Source organism: Balaenoptera acutorostrata, chromosome 9 (genome assembly GCF_949987535.1).
Source record: "Balaenoptera acutorostrata chromosome 9, mBalAcu1.1, whole genome shotgun sequence".
NCBI classification, from domain to species: domain Eukaryota; kingdom Metazoa; phylum Chordata; class Mammalia; order Artiodactyla; family Balaenopteridae; genus Balaenoptera; species Balaenoptera acutorostrata.
In genome coordinates, this window is record NC_080072.1 from 5,996,751 (window position 1) to 6,021,596 (window position 24,846).

A 24,846-nucleotide genomic window follows, 5' to 3' on the forward strand; every position below is an offset into this window, starting at 1 on the left:
ATTACTTAGGAGGAGGAAAGAAGATTTTACTTGCTGTTTTCCTTACCACCTAGAGAGCTCACAAGCTGTGGCAAGGGTAGGGACTTGGGCATTTTGACTCAAGATTTTGCAGAGAGGGCTTCCCTGGTGGCGCAGTGGTTGAGAATCTGCCTGCTAATGCAGGGGACACGGGTTCGAGCCCTGGTCTGGGAAGATCCCACATGCCACGGAGCAGCTGGGCCCGTGAGCCACAACTACTGAGCCTGCGTGTCTGGAGCCTGTGCCCCGCAACGGGAGGGGCCGCGATAGTGAAAGGCCCGCACACCGCGATGAGGAGTGGCCCCCGCTTGCCGCAACTAGAGAAAGCCCTCGCACGAACCAAAGACCCAACACAGTCAAAAATAAATAAATAAAGTAGCTATAAGAGCACCCAAGCCCTTACATTAGAAAAAAAAAAAAAAAGATTTTGCAGAGGATGCTGGGTGCTCCATGCTGGATAGGAACACGTGCTAACTTGGGGAGCTAACAGGATCCCAATTTCTCCCCTTCCTGTAACAGGAGGTCCTCATGGACCATCCCAGGCCCTAGGCAGCCCTTCCAAGGACCTCCCCACAGCGCACCCGGAGCTGTGAGTGCCGCTGTCCTGAAGGCTGAGGCCGGGGCTGAGGTGTCTTTTGCCGGCACCTCAGGCCAAAAAATCATCTCTCCCTTGTTATACATGATGCCAACAGTTTTCCAGACCTTTTCCCCTTGTCAGCAACTTTCTTAGTTCAGAGCAGTTGACATGCATTTATGTAGGTGTTAGATTACCGTGAAGCTTAGATCAAGCTTAGGCAAAACACAGACATACCAGACAAAGCCTGAGAACAATGTACAAAGCACCAAACACATCAACCACTATAAAATGCGATCAGTCGTCCCGGGCCTGGCTCCTGTTTTCCTTGGAGCTTAGTTCTGGAATTTCAGACCTGACTTCTTTTCTTGGCTTATCAATTTTCCATATCCTTGAACTCCTTATCCCAGGTAGGAAAAGGTGAGGGGCCATCTCTGGAAACCTATACCAGTTTGCCTAGGCCCTTACAGTAAGCAAAGTACTTTCACATACATTCCTAAGGGGTATCAGAGGTCTCATTTTGCAGATGATTTGCCCGAGGTCACGAAGAGCCAGGCCTGGGATCCAGGTATTCTGCTTCTGTACATTCTGCAGAGCCATGTTTCTCTCCCTTTAGGGTTTATTTGTTCTCTAAACGTTTACCCAGTGCCTGCTTGATTCCCTGCTCTGCTAGGTTTGGGATGCCAAGATGAATAAGCCGTGGTCTCAGGCCTGGCAGTGCGGTGAGCTACTTGCTGCCTCTAGCCAGCCACGTCACTTGGGAAGTAAGGCTCCTCTTAACCTTCGGAACACAGACTGCAGAAATAAATGTGCTTGGCAACAAGCAGAACAGGTGTTCTGTCCGGAGCCATGAACCGGGCCTGCCCGTTGCTGGGGGAAGACACTGGGCTGGGCTGAATGGTGGGGGCACTCAGGAAGGATGTGGTGAATGAGAACTGGGTGCCTTCCCTGGAAAGTGGAGCCCACGCACGGAAAGCCTGGGGATTGATGGGAGAGTGAGGGAGGAGGTCTGGGCCCTGTGAAAAGCTCATTCGTTTTTGCCAGTCCCACCAGCAGTAGAGAGAGTTCTAGCAGACTCTGTTGGTGGCTAAAAGCAAAGCTAGTTGGTGTGTTTGTTCAGGGGGTGAGGAGGAGGAGGAGGGACTGAAGCAGAGGCGGGTGGGTGGTGGTATAAGAGCATTTAGGGAGAGACTGAGCCAGCATGGGGAGAAAGGGTAGTTAGCACTTAGCTTGAAATGCTAAAAGATTCAAGCAGTAGCTGGTGCTAGGCGAGGACTGAGAAAGGAGAAGGGAGAGTGAACCGAATTTGGGGCCTCCGAGGATTGGAACCAGCCTTTCCCTCTCCCCCCCACGCTTGCTCCTCAGGGTCAGGAATTCCACCTGGTCGCCCTCTCTGTTCCTGTAGCACAAGACTTAAGGATATTTGTCATGGAAGTCTCAGAACCTGGCCCAGTGCCTCTCAATGAATTGTTCCCCATGAAGCTCGCTGAGGCCTATTTCCCCTCTCCCAGTAGCCCCCACCGAGGGGAGGGCCCCTGGCACAGCCCCGCCTGGGATGGAGCCCTTGGTCTCCATGGTCACTGGGCTCTGAATGGTCAGCAGCTAGCCCTCAGCTTCAGGGGCCACTGTGTAGCTGAGAGAGACTTGCATTTGCTCCCCAACCATTTATTGAGTGCTCACCCTGTTCTAGGCCCCATGCTACACACTGGAGACACAGCAGGGAACCAGAAAAACAGCCCTGATCTCCTGTCCTCAGAGGAGACAGACAGAGAAGGCCAGTTGCCATGTAATTGCAGTCTTGATGTAAGGAGAGTGCCTTAACCCGAGTGGGCCAGGAGAAGCCTCCGTCTGTGCTGTTATCTGCTTCACAGCAGGCTGGGTGAGGATCTTGGCAGAACGCCGGGGAACTTGGGGCAGGTTTCACGTCTCAAACTCTCAGTGAACTGGAGTGGGGGGTGGGAGGAGCTATGACAGCCACGCCCCCTCCCTGGCTGGCGCCACGCCTCCCCCCCCCCAGCTGGAGTCTCTTCCGGAGCTGTGTCGTCCTGGTGAGTCCCTTCCCACTGGCGCACCCTAGGACCCCGTGTGCCACTGCTCTTAACTAGCCCCTGTGGTGTCACTGGGGTGATGGCAGAAGGGCTTGTTTCAAGTTGAATTAAACGCTTTCTTGCCCGGCAGCGGATTATCAGATTGTGGATTATTTGGTTCTCTCCTCACATCTGTTAGGCGTTTACTTCAGGCCAGGCTCAGCCCTTCCCTCGAAGAACTCCCAGCAGAGTCTTCTTGATGTCTTTTTTTCCTGGCCTCTTACCTGCTGACCTTACTGAGAGACACTGGGCAGGGGTGAGGTGTGAATTCAGAACAAACCGCCTTGGTACCCACAGGAGCGCAGGTGGAAGAAACTGAGCCGAGTTCGGGGTTGCCCAGGTAGCAGTGACCGGAAAACAAGAAGTACCCGGGCTGTGAGGCCCTGATTTCTTTTTTGAAGGCAGCCCTCGTAGCTCTTCAGGCCATGACTGTGGTTGTGTCTGCAGGGCCAGGGCCACCCTTAGGCCGGGCACGTGTGGCCTCTGCCTGGAACTCTGCACCTGAGGGGCCCACACTTTGCAGGCCTCCCTCCAGTGCTGTTCCAGCTGGACATTCCGAACCCAGACTGGGCCCCACGTCAGCCACTTTGGGGAGCTCTCAACCCTCTACCCTGTGCAGGGACAGCCAGATGTCCTGTGGGGTTGTCCCAGGGCCCTGAGTCCAGGCCCCGTTCCAGGAGGGCAGATTCCGCTGGTGGCTGCGACAGTCCTTTGTAGGGTTGTGTGAGGTTGGGCGGCCAAAATGGTGCTGACATGCTAATTTTAAGCGACTCAAGTTTTTTATATAGATGAGGGGATTTCCCCGCTCCCCCCGCCAAGTGTTTGCCTGGGACCCCACGTATCCTAGGGCAGCCCTGTCCAGGGGCTACCCATCCGGCCTTCCAGCTCTGCTTAGCAGCTCTTGGCCTAGACCAGAGTGTAGGATAAGGGCCTGTTGTTTCTCCCTCGGGCCTGAATGGCACTCTGTTTTCTGCATTTGGCTCTCGGGCCAGCAGCTTTCCTGCTGCTGCAGTTGTAACAGTCTCGTCTCAAATGAGAAATTCGTTCCCACCCTGACTTCACATTGTTTTACTGGAATTGTGGGAGGATAAGGCTTTGAGCCAACATGGGGTCTTGTGTTGGTCGCTGCTGGGTGGGAGCTGATAACTGAGGTGCAGAGAAGGGGGCCTTTCCTATCAAGAGACCTTAGTCTGGGGGAAGCAAAAGGGGGAAACCCCCTTTGTTCACATTGAACTAAGGGGCGAGTTGGCAGGAATCTAGGCCAGCTCTGACCTGGCAGGAGAGGAGTGTGGTAGGAATGCAGAGAATTGGTAGGAAGCCCCCTCTGCGCCCCCTGGGTGAACTGAGACTGGGGGCAACTGGGCAGAGCCAAGGTGAGATATTTGCTGCCCTCTTCCCTTTCTTCCTTGCTTGCTGCCATCCTTCCCCAGCCACGTGTGTTCCTCTTTGCCCTGTCTACTGTAGAGCAGAACAATCCCGAGATTGAAGGGGCCTCTTTTGTGTCGAGGTCAAAGGAGTGGGAAGGTGGTGTGGGACAGAGAGCTTGTTCGTAAGGCTTTGAAACCACAAGAAGCCATCTGCTCAGCTGAAACTCCTGGGCCCTTTAAGGTGGTCAAATACAGGGCGCTGAGGTCAGTCCGCCTGCCCTGACTCAGTGCAGGAATCACAGCCCATTCTGCACTCACCTCCACTACCTCCTCTTATGTCACAAAGGGAAGAAGCCTGTTTGCTTTATTTTAAAGTTGTTTTTCCTTCTCTCAGTCCACAGGGAGTGGCCTCCTAGACCAGTGGTTCTTCAAGTGGGGTCCCCAGGTCCCTGCAGGTCCTCAAGACTGTTTCGAGGGGGTCCCTGAGTCAGATTTTCATATAATACTAGGAAGTTACCTGCCTTTTCCACTGTGTTGACATTTGCACTGATGGTGCAAAAGCAATGGTGGGCAAAATGGCTGGCAGCTTTGCAGGAGTCAGGGCGGATCCCTTCACCTCCAGACACTTGCAGTTCAAAAGAGCCAGCTTCACTTAAGACTGACCTTGATGAAACAGTAAAGATGGCTCATTTTATTAACTCTCTATGCTTGTGTGCAGGTCTTTGATATTCTGTGATGATGAGATGGGAAGTAAACAAACTGCATTGGTTGGCTCGAGGGAAAGCAGGATTTTTTTGTTTGTTTGTTTTTTAATTAATTAATTTATTTATTTTTGGCTGTGTTGGATCTTCGTTTCTGTGCGAGCGGTTTCTCCAGTTGCGGCAAGCGGGGGCCGCTCATCATCGCGGTGCGCGGGCCTCTCTCTATCGCGGCCTCTCCTATTGCGGAGCACAGGCTCCAGACGCGCAGGCTCAGTAGCTGTGGCTCACGGGCCCAGCTGCTCTGCGGCATGTGGGATCTTCCCAGACCAGGGCTCGAACCCGTGTGCCCTGCACTGGCAGGCAGATTCTCAACCACTGCGCCACCAGGGAAGCCCTCAGGGGTTTTTGAGTTACAAGCTGAACTAGCCGTATTTTCAGGGGATGCTGTTTTTACTTGAAAATAACTGGCAGCCATGGTTATTCAGACTTGGGTATCCGACAGACTTTTTCTCGAAAATGAATGTAGTGAGCCTGTTGCTTCAAAGAAAACAACTAATAGTATTTCTTGCCAGTTTGTTTACCAATAGTATTTGGTAAAATTAGAGCTTTCAAGCCAAAATGAGCATTTTGGAAAGCTTGTATCCATCCTCTTGTGCTCGACAACTTCTCAATACTTAAAGAGTTTTCTGATGAGATTGGTGGTGATATTACACCTGTGATGTCTTGGCATTTTATTATATCAGTAAAATGTGTCAGCATCTTGAGGATTAGAATAACTCAGTAAACCGGTATTTTCCAAATGACCAGTGTATGACGTTACAAAATCATGTTGGGAGAAGGCCCATTTGCAATTTAAGAAAGGCCAGTGGGGGCTACCCCGGTGGTGCAGTGGTTAAGAATCCACCTGCCAATGCAGGGGACACGGGTTCGAGCCCTGGTCCAGGAAGATCCCACATGCCGCGGAGCAATTAAGCCCGTGCACCACAACTACTGAGCCCGCATGCCACAACTACTGAAGCCCACGCGCCTAGAGCCCGTGCTCCACAACAAGAGAAGCCACCACAATGAGAAGCCCGTGCGCGGCAACGCAAGAGTAGACCCTGCTCGCCGCAACTAGAGAAAGCCCGCGCACAGCAACAAAGACCTAATACAGCCATAAATAAATAAATAAATAAAATTTATTAGGGGGAAAAAAAAAAGAAAGGCCAATGGATTTTTAACATAACAGTACATTAAAGTCCAAAGGGTTTCATATTTCACATTATAATTAACTACCATTTGTCAAGTTTTGCTATAGTATCCAACAGTGGTATCCACAATTGTCTGAAAAGGCAATTAAAATATTCCTCCCTTTTGCAACTACATGTCTGGGCGAGTCTAGATTTTCTTCATAGACTCTACTTATTACAATAAATTGAACACAGAAGTGCAGATGTGAGAATCCAGCGTCTTCTATTAAGCTGAACATTAAAGAGATTTGCAAAATGTAAAACAAGACCCATTCTTCTCACTAAGTTTTTAAAAATATAGTTATACTTTATTAAAATATTTATGTTAGCTTGTAATGTGTTTGTTATTTTTAAACAAATTAATAAATATCAACAAAGGTACCACATCCTAGAATAACCCAGTACTGAATTTCCTTTGTCTACAGAAACCCCTCCTCCCCTTATTAGAAAACTCTCTGAGATCAAGGAGCATCTAGACTTCTGACTGATGGTTAAAAGGCAAACACAAAAAACTTATTTGCACAAGAATGTTAACTTTTCAAGAAGCTTTAACATGCATTACTTTTAAAATTTTATTTTTATAACAGCTTTATTGAGATATATTTCACATTCTTTAAAATTCACCTTTTTTTTTTAAACTGTAATACTCTTTATAGCTACTTTATTTATTTATTTATTATTTATTTTTGGCTGTGTTGGGTCTTCGGTTCGTGCGAGGGCTTTCTCTGGTTACGGCAAGTGGGGGCCACTCTTCATCGCGGTGCGGGGACCGCTCTTCATCGCGGTGCGCGGGCCTTTCACTATCGCGGCCCCTTCCGTTGCGGGGCACAGGCTCCAGACGCGCAGGCTCAGTAGTTGTGGCTCACGGGCCCAGCTGCTCCGTGGCATGTGGGATCTTCCCAGACCAGGGCTCGAACCCGTGTCCCCTGCATTAGCAGGCAGATTCTCAACCACTGCGCCACCAGGGAAGCCCCTAAAATTCAACTTTTTAAAGTGTATAATTCAGTGGTTTTAGTATATCCACAGTGTTATACAACCATCACCACTATCTAATTCTAGAACATTCTTATCACCCCAAAAATAAACCCTGTTTCCCAGAAGGAAACCTTCCCCTACAGCCCCTGGCAACCCTCTTCTGTCTCTATGGGTTTACCTACCCTAGACATTACATAGAAATGGAATCGTATAATAGTGGCCTTTTGTGTCTGGCTTTTTTTAGTTAGAATATTTTCAAGGTTTATCTACTGTGTAGCAAGTAACAATACTTAATTTTTAATGGCTGAATAATATTCCATTGTATGGCTATACAACATTTTGTTTATCCATTCATCAGTTGGACATTTGGGTTGTTTCCAATTTTTGGTTATTATGAACAGTGCTACTATGATCATATATTTATTTATTTTTTTATTATTATTTTTTTTTAATGCTATTCTTGTCTGCTTACATTCTTTTTTTTTTTTTTATGTATGTATGTATGTATGTATGTATGTATGGCTTTGTTGGGTCTTCGTTTCTGTGCGAGGGCTTTCTCTAGTTGTGGCAAGCAGGGGCCACTCTTCATCGCGGTGTGGGGGCCACTCTTCATCGCGGTGCGCGGGCCTCTCACTATCGCGGCCTCTCGTTGCCGAGCACAGGCTCCAGACGCGCAGGCTCAGTAATTGTGGCTCACGGGCCGAGTTGCTCCGCAGCATGTGGGATCTTCCCAGACCAGGGCTCGAACCCGCGTCCCCTGCATTAGCAGGCGATTCTCAACCACTGCGCCACCAGGGAAGCCCTACTATGATCATTTAAATGCATGTTTTTGTGTGGACAAATGTCTTCATCATTTCTCTTGTGTATATATCTAAGAGCTGGATCATACGATAACTCTGTATGTAATTGTTTGAGGAACTTCAAAGAGTTTTCCAAAGTAGTCATTTTATATTCCCATCAGCAGTGTATGAGCGTTCCAATTTCTCCATATCCTCACCAATACTTATTATTGTCTGTCTTTTTGATTATAGCCACCCTAGTGGGTGTGAAGTAGTATCCTGTCGTGGTTTTGATTTGCATTTTCTGTAAGACTAATGATGTTGAGCATCTTTTCTTATGCTTATTGGCCATTCCTATGTCTTCTTCAGAGAAATGTGTATTCACATCTGTTTCCCATTTTTAGTTGTGTTGTTTGTGTTTTTGTCATTGAGTTGTAAGAGTTCTTTATATATTCTGGATATTAGACCCTTATCAGGTTATATGATTTATAAAACTTTTCTCCCCCCCCCCCATTCTGTGGTTTGTCTTTACATTTTCTTGCGGGGGTCCTTGAAAGCACAAAAGTTTTTTTATTTTGATGAAGCCAATTTACCTATGTTATTTTTGATTGCTTGTGCTTTTGCTGTCATAGGTAAGAAACCATTGCCTAATCCAAGACCACAAGGATTTATATTTTATTCTAAGATTTTTACAGTTTCAGGCCTTAAATTTAAGTCTTTGATCCATTTTGTGTGAGATTCTGTAGATGGTGTGAGGTTAGGGTCCAACCTCATTCTTTTGCATGTATATATCTGGTTGTTCCAGCACCATTTGTTGAATTGTCTTGGTACCCTGTTGAAGATCGATCAATTGGCTGTAAATGTGAGAGTTTTCTGGGCCTTCAATCTATTCCACTGATCTATATATGTCTATCCATATCCCAGTACCACACCATTTTGATTACTGTAGCCTTGTAGTAAGTTTTGAAATTGGCAAGTGTGAGTCCTCCAACTGTGTTCTTCTTTTTCAATATTTTTTTGGCTGTTCTGGTTCCTTTGCATTCCCATGCAAAGAATCATCTTGTCAATTTCTAATAAAGTAAGCTGTGATTTCTTGATAGAGATTGCATGCATTGAATCTGTAGATCAATTTGGGGAGTATTGCCATTTTAACAGTATTAAGTCTCTGATCTGTGAAAATGAGGTGTTTTTGTTTAGGTCTTTACATTCTTTCAATGATATTTTGTAGTTTTCAGCGAACCAGTCCACACTTTTGTTAAATCTGTTCCTCGGTGTTTTATTCTTTTTTGTGCTTGTCTTACTGTATCTTGATTTAACTTTATCTTGTTTACCCCTCCTCCCCACTCTCTCCTCTCAACCACACTGAGTCTCTATAGGGCCTGGCACTTCAGTAGCACAGTGCACTACAGTAAAGGTTTTACGGTTTATTGATTTTTTTACCCACACCACCACCTTTGTGAATAAGGTATGGTCATTACTGCCCCTGGCATAATGGTTGAAGACACCGAAGCCCAGAATGCAAGGTGAGTCCCAGCACAGCACTGGCTGATGGTCGCAGAGGCGGGGCCAGGGTCTTGTGACTCACAGCTCTTCCAGTCCTCATCCTCCCTGAGACTGACACGCTGTTCTTGGCCCCCAGGCTTGTTTCTGTGTTGCTGCCTCTCTTATCTTGAGCCCCTGGGCATGATGGGAAGAGAGATGGATGAAGGCTGATATCACAAGGACTGACCATTGGGATCACTCTTCTGGGCATCACCAATGTGGCAGACTGTCTAGGTATTTCAAAAACACATGACCTCTTGAAGCCCTCAGAGCAACTCTACAAGATGACTCAGATCTTTCTGCATTTTATAGATCAGGAAACTAAGGTTCAAAGGGTCATGAAAATTCCCAAGTCAAAGAGCGAATTACGTGTTGGAGCTGCAGTTCAGCACAGTTCCCAGAGCTCAAGCTGTGGCGTTGGACCAGGGGAGTCGTGGTGCTGGAAGGTGTGAGTTGTGTGGAGGAGGAAGGGAATGGGGGTTTCTTGGAAATTGTGAGGCTCCCTAACACTAGGGTTGGGTTGGGTCGGGTCGGGTCAATCCAGAAGCATTTGCTCATTAGTCTGGAGCTAATGTCTCCAAGTAGTGGGCTTGTTGCGTCTTTCTGAAGGTGATGAAGTGCCAGCAGAGGCCTGGAAACAGCCCTGTGACCCTATACCCTGTGGCGTCATCCTTTGGTGATTAACTCTGGTGGTGGAAGCTCATTTGCCACGTGTAGGTCTTGCCTCCACCATCCACATGGTGAATTCTTAAAATGCAGGGGTCATCACCTTCTATCTTTGTTTCTCCATAGCACCTAGCATTGTTTCTTTTACCCAGTGGGCATTCCTTATAAGCTTTTTGAATAAATGGAAGACATTCTGCTTGCTTTGCTCCTAGACGTTATAGACTCTTAGTGCCTCTGTGGCTGGATTTGGGGTGATAGAGAAGAATGAGGGACCAAGGCCATTAGAGGGGTCCAGCTGCTCTGGTAGTGCGAGACAAGAGGCTTGAGACGGATGCAAGATCTGCCTCTTGTTGACCATGTCCCCATCCCCAGAGCTGAGTGCAGACCGATGTCGTTCCTACTTGGAGTCCCTGATGGGAAGTCTGGTCTGTCTGTCACACGTAGGATCAACAGTGTTGTTTCCACATCGGAGCAACCCATGAAACCAGAATAACTTGGCCATCAGTTTACCTGCGACAGACCCTTACTCCTTCCCCCAACTTTTGTTTCCTAAGATGAAGAAAACAATCATGAAGAAGTAGTAATTGGTGGCCTTGGTGGTATTTCACAACTGCGTAGAAAGTTAGTTGCTGCAATTTCCAATGCTGGATGTTCTGCTTAGACTGAAAACAGCTGCACAGATGATTACGTTCCTCTGTGATGCAGTGAGGGGTAGGGAGCTTGCCTTTCTCCCTAGCCTTGTTGTGGCAGCTGGTGTCCCAGTCATGCCAAGGCTCACATGGCTTGTGAACACGCAAAGCCAGGTGGCCTTCCCATCACAATGCTCCCTCTTGCTGGAGCACTTCCTCTTCCTCCTTCCCTGCCAGGCCACCTGTCAGTCTCCCCCTTAACCTCCAGTCTCATCTCTAGATGTCATTCCTGCTGCTGTTGAGTAGAAAGTGGCTATTCATAGTAACCAGATCCATTGAGCCCTCACAAACAACCATGCAAGGTATATGTTGTTAATCCCCAGTTTATAGATGACGAAACATTTTACTATTCCTGGACAGAGCCTCTCGTTGGAGTGTCGTTCTGGCCTCATCTCCCGGGATCTCCAGCTGCCGGTCTTTGCATGGTTTATTAGTGGTTCGCACCCTTCCTTGGTGGGCTGGAGGGGAAGTACGAGGCTGCTTGTTGTCAGCTCTGGAGAAAGATGAAGAGGTGGAAACACAGGTAGCTGTGCGGGTCAGGATCTGGATCCGAGATCCTGGATCCGAGGGCCCCCACTGGGTTTTCACTTAACTCGTGGGCTCCAGGAGGCTCCTGTGATTTGGACCTTCACCTGACTTAGGGACCAGGTGCACCCCCATTTCATTAGCAGGCTCTCTGGGCGCCAGCTGCCATGTCAGGTGGACGCACGGAGCCAGGGAAGGCCCTCTCTGACTAATTAACCTTGGGTTCTGGACACTAAGCAAAGTTAGAACAGTGAGTTATTGACTCTGCTCCCTCCAAGAGCTTGTCAGAGCTGAGGCTGGTTGTTTTTGTTTTGGTGGTAGTGGGTGGTACCCTGTGGGTGGGAACGCTACTCCTGTTCTTTTTTTTTTTTAAAGATTCATTTTTATTTATTTATTTTATTTATTTTGGCTGCGCCGGGTCTTAGTTGCGGCACACGGGATCTTTGTTGCAGGATGCAGGATTTTTTAGTTGCAGGATGCAGGATTTTTTAGTTGCGGCATGCGAACTCTTAGTTGCGGCATGCATGCGGGATCTAGTTCCCTGACCAGGAATTGAACCCAGGGCCCCTGCGTTGGGAGCGCAGAGTCTTACCCACTGGACCACCAGGGAAGTCCCTCTACTCCTGTTCTTGACTGGAGTGGTCTTTGGGAGAACACTTCAGTAAATGAATTGGTCTGGGTGGGCTTAATAATGTGGGCGTGCATTTAAAAACCTTGCTAGGGCTTCCCTGGTGGCACAGTGGTTAAGAATCCGCCTGCCAATGCAGGGGACACGAATTTGAACCCTGGTCCTGGAAGATCCCACATGCCGCGGAGCAACTAAGCCCGTGCACCACAACTGCTGAGCCTGTGCTCTAGAGCCCACGAGCCACAACTACTGAAGCCCACGCACCTAGAGCCCATGCTCCTCAACAAGAGAAGCCACCGCAATGAGAGGCCCACGCACCGCAACAAAGAGTAGCCCCCGCTCGCCGCAACTAGAGAAAGCCCGTGCGCAGCAACGAAGATCCAACGCAGCCAAAAATAAATAAAATAAATTAATTTTAAAAAAACAAAATAAACCTTGCTAACGAGGTCATGCCAGGCCAACAGCCCACAAGAGCCACTGGGTAACATGTGCCCTTGTAAGGAATCCAGTCTCCTGGCCCCATGATGTTACCAGTTCCCAGGGGCACAACCTGAGGCATCCTGAGGTCTCAGGAGGGGGAGAAAGACATTAGACGCCTCATTTTTTTCTTCTCCTGTTGGATCCTCTGTTCCTTTTCTTAGGCTAGAAGCTCTCTCTCCTGCCTGGCTCTCCCATCCCTGGCCCCGGTCCTCCTCCCCTTGTAAAACCCAAATACCACTGCCCTTTAATCCTTCCGCCAGAACACATGGGCAGCAGCTTTTCGCTGCCTCCTCCCAGCTCACCCCTGACCTGATTTTGTTTTTTTGCCTTTTCTCAAACAGTCTGTTCAAGGTCTACTCATGAGTTGGAGGTTGGCTCACAAGCAGCCTCTCTCTCCCCTGAGCCGTAGGGGAGGGGGCAATTCTGGAAAGTCATTGACAGAGGCTTAACCCAGAACGTCATTTATAAACAGGCAGCAGGCAGAGGGCCCAGATTTCGGTGTTCCGGCACCAAGGACAGCATGGCCTCCCTGGGGCTCTGCAGATCAGCTGCCGCGGTAAGAGGACCGCCTTTCAGAGTCCCCTAGGCATACTGTCCTGGGTGGGGTGTGCACACACTGTGGCCTCGTTTCTCTCCTCTCTGGAACTTGGCAGCCTTCTCATACCTGGGAAAGGAGAGGGCACAGGGATTCTGGGAACGGTCCTTAGAGACAGGAATCCAGGAGGGGTGGCCTGGATCATTGCTCATGGGCCTGTGGGGACACTGGTCAGGGATGGGCAGGACCGAGGAGCCCGAGGTAGGCAAACCCTACCTGACAGTGAAAATGGGTTCTGCCCAAGACCTGGGGACAGAGGAAGATGGGCCATGGGTCCCAGAGCTGTGGGCCAGAGTGCCTTTGTGTGGTGGTGACATTTAGGGGAAAGGTCACGTGGTTCCTTTGACTGGGGTCCCTTGTTGAGATGGTGAAGCTGCCAGCGGTCAGGGGAAGGGTCTGCTCTGAGCACAGCACCAGGCCGGGGGCCCAGGGTGCACACGTGCTGTACTGCACATCCTTGGCCAACTCGGGCCTTGATGAAATCCTCTGGAGCCGCAGAACAGGAAGGCCTGGCTTTCCTTTAGGAATCTGGGAAAGATCAGCTCTCCTCAAGACGTGAGTTTGTGATTATATCCTAGACAGCAATGAATGGAAAGTGGGTAGGCACCCCCTTCTGGGAGGCCAGATTTCTGGCATTTGAGCAGACTCGCAGCTCGGGTCTCAGGGGGGAGGACTTATCCCATTTGCTTAGAAGAAAACCTTTCCCTCAGTTTACAGGGAGGAGAAACAGATAAGGGCCCCAAATGGCTTCTGGTTCTTATCTTCAACTGCAAACAGGCCAGACTGTCCTCCAGGTCATGGGATAAAGACTCAAGGAGAAGGGAGAAACTGGGGGTGGGGGGGGGTGGGGGAGGGGTGTGTGTGTGTGTGTGTGTGTGTGTGTGTGTGTTTTTCAAGGAACAGGTGAGAGGGTGGGACATACAGTTCCCTCTGCTTTGTCCCAAACTTCCCAAGAGCAGAAGTTGATAAGGAATATGCCTTTTCTCCCTGGTGTCCTGGGCCAGGGATGGAGGGCTGTGGTTCCTTTGATTTTATTCTCAGTCAGGTAATTCTAAGGGACACCTGCCATGAGGAGGAAGTCTGAGACAAGGAGGCAATCAGTACTTACTAATCAGGATGGATCTGGAATGATCTTGTTTGTGTATTTGGTCTCCTTCTGACTGGAATGGAATGTCAGTTTCACGTGGGCAGGGACCTCTTCTCTCTTGTCCAAGTGCCTAAGGGCATCTGGTGTGTTACGAAGGCTCAGTCAATATGGAATGATTGAATGAATGGAGTGCCTTTTCTTTGCTTCTCATTTCACTAAACCTCTCCAACTTCATTTTCTGTTGATTCCATACCAGACTTTTCACTTGATCAGCACCTACTTGGTGACGCCTGACCCTGGCCCTAAACTAGTCAGGCCAGACTGTGCTCGCAGGGAGAGGAGGCCCATGCCAGACCCTCTCTCCGTCCATCTGCCCGCTGAGCAGGTGCTGACACCCCGTGTGCCAGGCGCTGCGACCCGCCAGGGCCTCTTGAGTGGATCCTTCCTCTGAGCCCAGATCAAGTCCCCACCCCCATGACACCTTACCCAGCTCTCCTCAGCTGCTTCACCCTTCCCCCGCCTCCTTTGCGTATGCTAGGTGTTTAATATTCCTTATATTTCAAGTGAGCTAGTCTTGTCTCCTCGCCAGATAGACAGTTTCTTGAAGGCACGGGCCGTGTTTTATATTATCCTCTGTGCTTCAAGTCTGTGTTACAGGCAATAGGTGCTCAGTAAACACTTGATGGCTCTAATTGTGTGAAATCTAATCATAGTCCTTTGAGGATGCTTTGCAGTTTACAGTTTATGAAACCGAAGGGACAGTCTGCAGTTTCATGTACAACAGGTCGCTTACTTGTCAGCCCTCCGTGTTGGACGGATAAGCCTGCTTTATAGGTGGACTAACAGGTCTGAACTGTTTTTCACTCATAACACTTCTGACATCGAATATGTGGGTTTTTTCCTCACACCAACCGATTCTCCAGTTCTCTGCAGACATCAACTAGGTATCCTCCAATTCAATTCAGTTCTGACACTACTGAAAGTTAGCGCAGACCCCACAAGTGAAGGGCTCAGTCCCACAAGACGGGCCCGGCTTCAGACACCAATTACAACACCTGGCCTCCTGTGAATCAGAGATTCCCCTGACCCCTCCTCAGGTTCGAGAATTTTCTAGAACTGCTCACAGAACTCAGAAAAGTACTTTACTTAGTATTACCAGTTTATTTTAAAGGATACCATGAACAGCCAGATGAAGAGGTAAATAGGGCAAGGTCTGGAAGGGTCCAGAGTGCAGGAGCTTCTGTCCCCAGGGGTTGGGGTGCACCACCTCTTGGCACATGGATGGATTTAGCAACCTGAAAGTTCTCTGAACCCCATCGTTTAGAGTTTTTATGGAGGTTCCATTACACAGGTATGATAGGCCACTGGTGATGAACTCAATCTCCAGTCCCTCCCCTCCAAGTAACGGGGTAGGGCTGAAAGTTCCAACCTTCTAATCACGGGGTTGATCTCTCTGGCAACCAGCCCCCATCCTGACGCTATCTAGGGACACACCAGGAGTCACCTCATTAGCATAAACCCAGGTGTGATTGAAAGGGGCTAATTATGAATGAGAAAGGTGGCTCCTGTCTCCCCTACCACTCAGGAAATTCCAAGCATTTTAAGAGCTCTGTGCCAGGAACCAGGGACAAAACCCAGATTATATATTTCTTATAGATCACAGTATCACACAGGTGCAGAGAGGTAGATTGATCCCCAGGGTCAAATGACCAGATGGTGGCAAAACCGGAAATTGAACCTGAGTGTTTTGGCTGTCAGACCTTGCCCTGCCTATGGACCACGCGGTGTAGGGGGCGTATGGGGGTGTGTGGTCCCCACCTTCGCTTCATCAGAGCTGCTCCTGCCCTCCATGAAGGGAGGTTCCTGCCTGACTTCACCTGACTGTCACCCCTGCACTCCCCACCCCCTCCCACACCCTGGCTGTTTTTCCCTTTATCCTTCCAAAGCTCCAGCTCCTGGGATGCTGGTGCAGTGAGTAGAAATGGAAAATGGGCTGCATGAAAGAACACTGAGGTGGCAGGGAGTTCAGGAGGTGGTGCTGGGGCCTGGGGAGCAGCAGATGGGGCTGGAAAGCCCATTTTCCTTATCTAGAAAGTGAAGATGAAGGACTTCCCTGGTGGCGCAGTGGTTAAGAATCTGCCTGCCGATGCAGGAGACAGGGGTTCGAGCCCTGGTCCAGGAAGATCCCCCGTGCCGCGGAGCAACTAAGCCCGCGCGCCACAACTACTGAAGCCTGTGCTCTAGAGTCCGCGAGCCACAGCTACTGAAGCCTGCGTGCCTAGAGCCCGTGCTCCGCAACAAGAGAAGCCACCGCAATGAGAAGCCCGTGCACCGCAACGAAGAGTAGCCCCCGCTCACGGCAACTAGAGAAAGCCTGTGCGCAGCAATGAAGACCCAGCGAAGAAGAAAAAAAAAAAATTTAAAAAGAAAAAAAAGAAGATGCTGCTGCCTGTGCCAGTAGTCAAGGTTCCTGTTAGTAGCAAATGAGAGCATCTATTAAAGTACTTTATAAACTGCAACGCCATAAGAATATTGTTGTTCAGTATAATTATAGTATGCAAGTTGCAGCTCAGTAAAGTTTCAAATGGGATAATACCCACCTCGTAAGTGTGAGGGTGACCTGGCTGGTGCCTCGTCCAGGGCCTGGTACTTAACAGACGCTTGTAGCCATTATTCATTATTACTGTTTTTGTACTTATTGTAAGACATGGCCTCTTCCCTCAGAGAGGGGTGGGTGGCACTGAGAGGGCCTCCTGAAGTAGGGACCTGTAGGTTGGGACTGAGAAGATAGAAAAGGCAGTCTGTCACCTGGGGCTTTCGTAATTCATTTACTACTTCAGGTCCCGAAACCCTGTTTTTCCATAAAGTCTAAACTTCTCAGCTGGGGTGCTCCTTCCTCCCTGGAGAATTTTCAGCAGTCTAACTTCTCAACATTGGGGAGAAACTACTACCTTCAAGCGAACACGCCCACTGCTGTTGGTAAGCAGAAAGTGAGTCTTGGCACTTCAGAACCTGCTCAGTAGGCAAAAGAGCCCGCGGTTGTAGTTGCCAGAGCTCCTGGCAGCCACCCGGCTCCTCTCCCCTCCCAGGGCATGCACTGCAGGGTAAAGGCCAGTGTGGGTCTGTGCGCCCCGGCTATCACTGCAAAACTTCAAAACAACCCAGGGGAGGTTCCTGCTCCACTCAGCTGGGTGCTCAGTCGGGCTTCCACCAGCGATGGGCGCAGGACCAATGAGGTGCAGTTAGCCTGTGCGGGAGAGGCTGTGCTGGGGGGACGAGGCGTGGGTGTGCTGCTGACCCGGCTGGTGGGGGAGCAGGCCCTCACACAGCGATTGCAGGCCCGGGAACAGCCAGGGCAAGCGCGACGGTTGGGGAGGGACGGTTGGGGGTTGGCAGGCAGGGCAGAGCGAGGGTGGTAATGAGTAAGCTAGATAGGATGGTAGATCTTAAATCTACCCCCAGCAGGCTCCTGGGGAGCAGGGCCGTGACCGAGGTACAGCTTGGGACGATGGGCAGAACGGAATGTGATTGCCGTGGCCAAGCTACGTATCCTGAGTTTCTGTTTCCTTACTTACAAAGCTGGGGCCGTACTACTCACCTTACAAGGTTTTTTGATGGTTAAATGAGATAATGTGAAGCACTTAATGCCATGGCTGGCACTCGCTGGCAAGCCCATGCAAGCGGTATCCATGGTTCTGATGCTTTGCCAGGTGGCCGCGGTCATTAGGATAAAACCAGCAGTAGTGGATGCCTAGGACTCCGTCTCTGGGAAGCCTCTGGCCAGCTTTTGTGCTCAGATTCCAGGTGAAAGGTCAGATCAAGGGGCAGCAAAGGAATGTTTTCCTGGGGAATCAAGAACAGGGAGAGAAAGCAGCAGCAGCCATAGTCAAGGTCTCAAGGTCGTGTCCTGTCTGGGTTGCTGTTTACTTTCCTTCTTCCAGGAATGGAAGCTCTTTGCCACTGAATTCCCGTACCATCTCCTCGGCTCGTGGACTCTGTGAGGTGGTGATCAGTTTACCAGAGAACCAAGTTTTCACGCTGAGTGAAGTTCCACAGTGCCTTCTTCTGTAGGGTTGTTCGGGGTGTGGGTGTTGAGCAGAATAGCAGTAAAGACTGGCCAGGAATGGTCGGCAGTCACGCATTGATTCTGAGAAACGGAATTAATCGGCCAAGGCAAGTCAGGCACCCAGCAGGGGAGGTTGAGGCATCCAGGGGCGAGCAATGGTGGGAAGTCATTACTTACCTCTAGGCCTGAAGGGGTCAGGAGACGAAACAGTGTTTCCTCCAGACTTCAGGGCGGGTTGACAGTGTGGAGGCAAGGATGCCCAGCAGGGACTGTCATAGCGGCCGGACATATCCTGAGTCAGGACTGTGACATCAAGGCCAGCAGAGAGTAGGGAAGAGCATACTCCACGTTCTCTCTTCTCCCAGCCTCCTCTCTCCTGCCCGGGGCCTCCCATTGGCTGAACCTGCAGGACGCCAGCCAGCGAGGGAGTCCCGGTACCTCCATCCACAGGCCTCAGCTTCACTGGGTGCAGAGCAGAGAAGGGGGATGCAGAGAGGTGAGCGGAGAGCAACCAACCAGGAAGCCTCTCCCAAAGGCTAGTTCCTGGTGGAAACATCGACTCAACAGGTGTGACGGACTTCCCCGGTGGCGCAGTGGTTGAGAATCCGCCTGCCAATGCAGGGGACACGGGTTTGAGCCCTGGTCCGGGAAGATCCCACATGCCGCGGAGCCACTAAGCCCGTGCGCCACAACTACCGAGCCTGCGTTCTGGAGCCCGCGAGCCACAACTACTGAGACTGCGTGCTGCAGCTACTGAAGCCTGTGTGGCCTAGAGCCTGTGCTCCGCAACAAGAGAAGCCACTGCACCGAGTAGCCTTCACACCGCAGCGAAGAGTAGCCCCCGCTCACCGCAACTAGAGAAAGCCCGCGCACAGCAACGAAGACCCAACACAGCCAAAAATAAAATATAGACAAATAAATAAATTTATAAAAAACCAAACAAACCACAACAAAAACAGTTGTGACAAGCAGAGGAATGAGAGCTCTGGCCTCCTAAGGGTCATAGCAGCCGCTGCTCTTTGGGCAGGGGCTATTTCCAAAGTTAGTCACAGTTTCAGATTTGATCATCAAGGGCAGTTAGGAAAGATAATGAAATGAAAGGCATAGAGATTGGAAAGGAAGCAGTAAAAATCTCTTTATTTGCAGCTGACATGATCTGGTGGAGGAAAATGTAAGGAATTCACTAAAAATCTATTAAAACTAATAAAGGAGTTCAGCAAAGTTGTAGGACACAAGGTCAATATACAAAAATCAGTTGTATTTCTATACAGAGGCAATGAACAAATGGGAAATGAAGAAAATTCCATTTATAATATCATCAAAAAGAATAAAATACTCAGGAATAAATTTAACAAAGAAAATGTAAAACTTATTAAGAGTATAAAACATTGAAAAAAATGAAAGAAAACCTAAATAAATAAATGGACTGCCTATGTTCATGGATGAGAAGGCTTAATATTGTTAAGATGGCAGTACTCCTTAAATTGATCTACAGATTCAATGCAGTGTCTTTCACAATTCCAGCTGCCTTTATTTGCAGATGACAATATGAGCCTAAAATTCGCATGGAAATGCAAGGGAACTAGACTGCCAAAAGAATCTTGAAAAAGAACACAGAGGACTCACACTTCCCAGTTTCAGAACTTACCACAAAGCTACAGTAATCAAGACAGAGTGGTACTGGCATAAGGACAGACATACAGATCAATGGAATAGAATTGAGAGCCCAGAAATAAACCCGTACATTTATAGTCAGTTCTAACAAGGGTACCAAGATAACTTAATGGGGAAAGAATAGTCTTTTCAACAAATGGTGCTGAAACAACTGGACATCCACTTGCAAAAGAATGAAGTTGGACCCCAGCCTCATACCATATAAAATTCAAAGTGGATTAAAGACCTAAACGTAAGAGCTAATAACTATAATACTTTCAGAAGAAAACATAGCCATAAATCGTTGTGATATTGGGTTAGGCAGTGGTGGCTTAGATACGACAGCAAAAGCACAAGCAATAAAATTTTAAAAATAGATAAATTGGGCTTCATCAATATTAAAAACTTTTGTGCAGCAAAGGACACTATCAAGAAAGTAAAAAGGCGGTTCAAAGAATGGGAGAAATTTTTTTGCAAATCATGTATCTGATAGGCACTTGTATCTAGAATATATTTTTAAAAACTCTTAACACTCAACAATAAAAATACAAATAATCCAAAGGCAAAGGATATGTACAGACATTTCTCCAAAGAATATATCCACATGGGCAGTAAGCACATGAAAATATGCTCAACATCATTAGCCATCAGGGAAACATAAATCAAAACTGCAATGAGATATCACTTCATACCCACTAGGATGGCTAATCAAAAAGACAGGGCTTCCCTGGTGGCGCAGTCGTTGAGAATCTGCCTACCAATGCAGGGGACACGGGTTCGAGCCCTGGTCTGGGAAGATCCCACATGCCGCGGAGCAACTAGGCCCGAGAGCCACAACTACTGAGCCTGCGCGTCTGGAGCCTGTGCTCCGCAACAAGAGAGGCCACGATATTGAGAGGCCCGTGCACCGTGATGAAGAGTGGCCCCCGCTCGCCGCAACTAGAGAAAGCCCTCGCATAGAAACAAAGACCCAACACAGCCAAAAATAAATAAATAAATAAATAAATTTTTTTTAAAAAAAGATAATAAGTGCTGGCAAGGATGTGGAGGAGTTGGAGCCCTTATAAGCTGCTGGTGGAATATAAAATGGAGCAACAGCTGTGGAAAACAGTCTGGCTGTTCCTCAAGTGGTTAAACATAGAGTTACCTTATGATCCAGCAATATATACCCAAGAGAACTGAAAACACATGTGCACCCAAAACTTGTGCACAAATGTTCACAGCAGCATTATCCATAATAGCCAAAAAGTAGGAACAACCCAAATGTCCATCAGATGGGTTAATAAAATGTGGTCTATCTGTACAATGAGGTATTCTTTGGCAATTAAGTGGAGTACTGTTACCTGTTACAACATGGATGAACCTTGAAAACATTATGCTACGTGAAAGAAGCCAGACACAGAGGAGCATATAATTTAGTATTCCTGTGTCAGTTAGAAGCAAGGCCCTGGGCCTCAGGTGTCACTCATGTTGTCTTCCTGTGTCACAGGTTCAGCCAGAGGCATTTCCACCATGGGTCCCATCAGTAGGAATGCTGGCTCCGCTTTCCTTCGGGTCCCCTTGTGGGGAAGGGTGCCTGTGGAGTGGTCCTGTGTAGTCCACGCCTTACCTGGTGCCCCTCTGCATGCCACGCTCCGGGGACGCCCTCTGCCTTCCTCTTCTTGCAGCTCCTGCTGCCTTTCTGGCCTGTTCTCTCCCTTTTTTGGGTGGGGCTCATCCACAGTAGCTTCCTGAGAAGCAGTGCCAGGAGGTCAGTTGTGGCAGCCCTGTTCTTTGTCTTTTTTTTTTCCTCATTGTCTTTATTTGAAGAGAGCTCAAAATACTAACAGAGTATCACTTTATTACAGTCATGATTTCACAGTCACAAGACTGAAAGTTTCAAATTTTGCGAAGAGTGAAATGGCTTTATACATGAACTTCGGTTTAATCCAAATATAGCAGCTACCCAGGTTTCCCATGGAACTTGACCATAATAATGTATAAGTCCCATTCTCATACGCATCCTCATTCCCATAGACTGCTCTTAAATTGAGTTTGATTCCAAAGTGATTAAAATTGAGAGATCATCTAACTGGCCTGAGGATCCAGTGATTTGTTCTTTATCTTTATTTCACCTTCACACATAATGGATAGTTCAGCTGGATAGAGAGTTTCAGGCTGGAAATCATTTTCCTTTTGCAGTTTTAAAGAATTGCTTTGTACTTTTCTAGCTTCCCAAGTTGCTATTGAGAAATCCAAAACCATGCTGATTTCAGATTCTTTGTGCCCCCTTTCCCCCACTTTCTGCAAGCTTACAGGGTCTGAAATTTCACAACATGCCTGGTGTGAGTCTGCATTTGTCCATCTTGTCGGCTCAGTGCGTCCTTCCATGTGGAAACGTGGCCTCCTGTCCTAGGGGTTTCTTGAATTATTTTGTTTCTTCCCCTGTGTTTTAGCTGATCTCTCTTTCTGAGACTTGTTATTTAATTTTTGGATCTCTTGAACTGGACTCAAATTCTCTTCCCTTTTTTTTTTTTTAATAAATTTATTTATTTTATTTATTTATTTTTGGCTGCATTGAGTCTTTGTTGCTGTGTGCCGGCTTTCTCTGGTTGTGGCGAGCGGGGACTATTCGTTGCGGTGCATGGGCTTCTCATTGCGGTGGCTTCTCTTGTTGCAGAGCATGGGCTCTAGGCGCATGGGCTTCAGTAGTTGTGGCATGAGGGCTCAGTAGCTGTGACTCACAGGCTCTAGAGCGCAGCCTCAGTAGTTGTGGCGCACGGGCTTAGTTGCTCCGCAGCATGTGGGATCTTCCCAGACCAGGGCCCGAACCTGTGTCCCCTGCATTGGCAGGCGATTCTTAACCACTGCGCCACCAGGGAAGCCCTCTCTTGCCTTTCTTGCCCACTTTCCGTTTCTTTGTCTTTGTTTCAGTTTCTAGGAGATTTCCCTTACCTAATCTTCCAACCCTTCTATTGATTTTTTTGTTTGTTTTTCCCATTATATTTTACTTTCCAAGAGCTTTTCTTGCTCTCTAAATGGGTCTTTAAAAATATGTGCATAACATCCTGCAGTTCCACCTATGTAATCCTTTCTTGTTTCTCTGAGGATACTAATGCCATGTTCATTTAAGTTTTCTTCTCCTTGCATTGACTGTTTCCTCCAAGTTGCTTTTTTCTGCTACTTTCCTTTGGTCTCTCTTTGAAGGAATCTGTCCTCGGCTGCCCAGTGATCTCTGGTTGCCGGTTCACAGTTACTAGTAGGGCTAAAAGCTGCCTGGGAGTCCAGTTTCTGAGGTGCACAGTGGTGATGAGGCATGCTATTTGTTGGGGAACCTCAGTGTCAGTATCCTGAGGCCTCCCCTCTTGGGCTGGGTCAGGTCTCAGAGGAGGGGAAGGGCTGGCTGCCGGTGTTCTAGGAGCTGAGTGGGCGAGGGCACAGGATGCATAGGCTCACTTAACCTTCCTCTCCTGTTTTTGGCAAGGTACCCAGGCCCTCAACTGTGCCTCGCACCCCCCAGTGCAGACCCCGAGCTTCGGCCTCTCCAGAGAGCAAACCTCTGTTCTTCAGGAGACGGTGGGAGAGGGGTGGTCTCCAGCAGCATGAGGGGGGGGAACGGATCTAGGGGTCTAACTGCTTCTCAAAAGCTTTCACCCAGCTTCCGTTGTACGTATCAGCCCATTCAGCCCATCCCAGGGGGCCTGGAGGCACAGCTCCCTAGCTTTTCTTGGATTCTGTGGTGGAAACCGGTGGATGATCAGCCTTCCCCACTGCCAGGTAGGGCCACGAGGTCAGTTAACCCAAGCTGCTTCCACAATTATGTTGCTGTGGTCTCCCCTCCTGGTCTCTCTGTCCTTGGGGATTTATAGCTTAAAAAACAAAAACCTCTTACTGAAGTTTTGGTGGGATTTCGGGAGGGAGAAAAATTAGACCCATAACCCAGATATGAGTGGGCTTTGCACAGGGAAAAGGGCATCCAGGTGGGAAGCATCTTGGTGGAAGGAGTGCTCTGAGGAAGACGGGAACATGCTTGGATTATTTGGGAACAAGGAGGAGGCAGTTTGGCTGGAGTTACAGGACCCAGGAGGCTGAGGAGTGATGGGAAATGAGGCTCGACAGGCAGGTTGGACTAATGATGTGAGGCGAGATTCTTACCTGTAGGCAGTAAGGGTCATGGAGGGTTTTAAAAAGAGAGTGAAAGAATGCCTGCACTGGGGATGCTGTCCTCAGTATGTAGCCTGGATCAGTAGCTAAAGCCATTGGTTGGTCTTGGTTAGGAGGCTTTTACAGCAGTTCAGGCAGGAAGAAGGGGGTGATCTAGGGCAGGTTAGTGGAAATGAAAGCAAGGAGGACATGAGGAATTTCAGAAGAAGAACTGATGGGCCTTCTTGACTAGATGGTGGGAGAGGGAGAGAGAAGGGCAAAGATGACCCCCAAACTGAAGCCCTAGTTCCCTGGGGATGGAAGACAAGAGGTGTTTTGTTGGGTTTTGGGGAGTGTGTGTCATCTGGGATGGGGGAGGGAGGGGGTAGGTTCTGTTACAGCATAGACATTTGACATGTATATGCAACAGCTGTTATTTAAGATCCTCACATTTCAACCTGCAAATGCCTCTGTTGGTTAAGAAAGAGAGAAGGGGCTGGGGTGGGGAGAGAGAAAAGGTGTCAAGGGTATATGAGCAAGGAAATCAGTCCCTTAAAAAGCAAAGACTAATTTTCACGTTGTTAAATGAGATTATCAAAGGAATCTTTATTTTGGTGTTCTCACAGGTTCATTAGTGTTGCAGAATGGCTTCTGACCTGCCTTGAGCAGAGAGAGCTTCTGATTCATTTCTTCCTTAGCTCATCCTCATGTTTTGACTGAATTAAATGCTCTGTACAAGAGGCTTCTACAAAAGACACAGAGGCCTCTTTTTTTTTAATTAAATTTTATTTTATATTGGAGTATAATTGTTTTACAGTGTTGTGTTAGTTTCAGGTGTACAGCAAAGTGATTCACTTATGCATATACATATATCCATTCTTTTCGAGGTTCTTTTCCCATAGGTTATTACAGAATGTTGAGCAGAGTTCCCTGTATTATACAGTAGGTCCTTGTTGATTATCTAATATATATATAGTAATGTGTATATGTTAATTCCAAACTCCTAATTTATCCCTCTGCAACGCCCCCCTTTCCCCTTTGGTAACCATAAGTTTGTTTTCTA

The 24,846-nt window shown here is 48.4% G+C and overlaps 1 protein-coding gene across 9 annotated transcripts in view; it reads left to right on the forward strand.

Annotated features, from left to right (window-relative positions):
- PC (pyruvate carboxylase) overlaps nt 1-24,846 on the forward strand; it is a 108,283-nt gene that overhangs the window by 39,573 nt on the left and 43,864 nt on the right. The window contains exon 1 of one of the 9 annotated variants that reach the window (XM_057553150.1): nt 9,696-9,718. The exons of 6 other annotated variants lie outside the window; for them this stretch is intronic. Coding sequence is in view for 1 of the 3 variants with exons in the window: in XM_007171033.3 (XP_007171095.2) it covers nt 12,781-12,816 (36 nt within the window). In the remaining 2 variants the exon portion in view is untranslated. Of the gene's footprint in view, nt 1-9,695; nt 9,719-12,715; nt 12,817-24,846 lie in introns of those variants that run through there. 2 more of the 9 variants (XM_007171033.3, XM_007171035.2) reach the window with 2 other exon arrangements.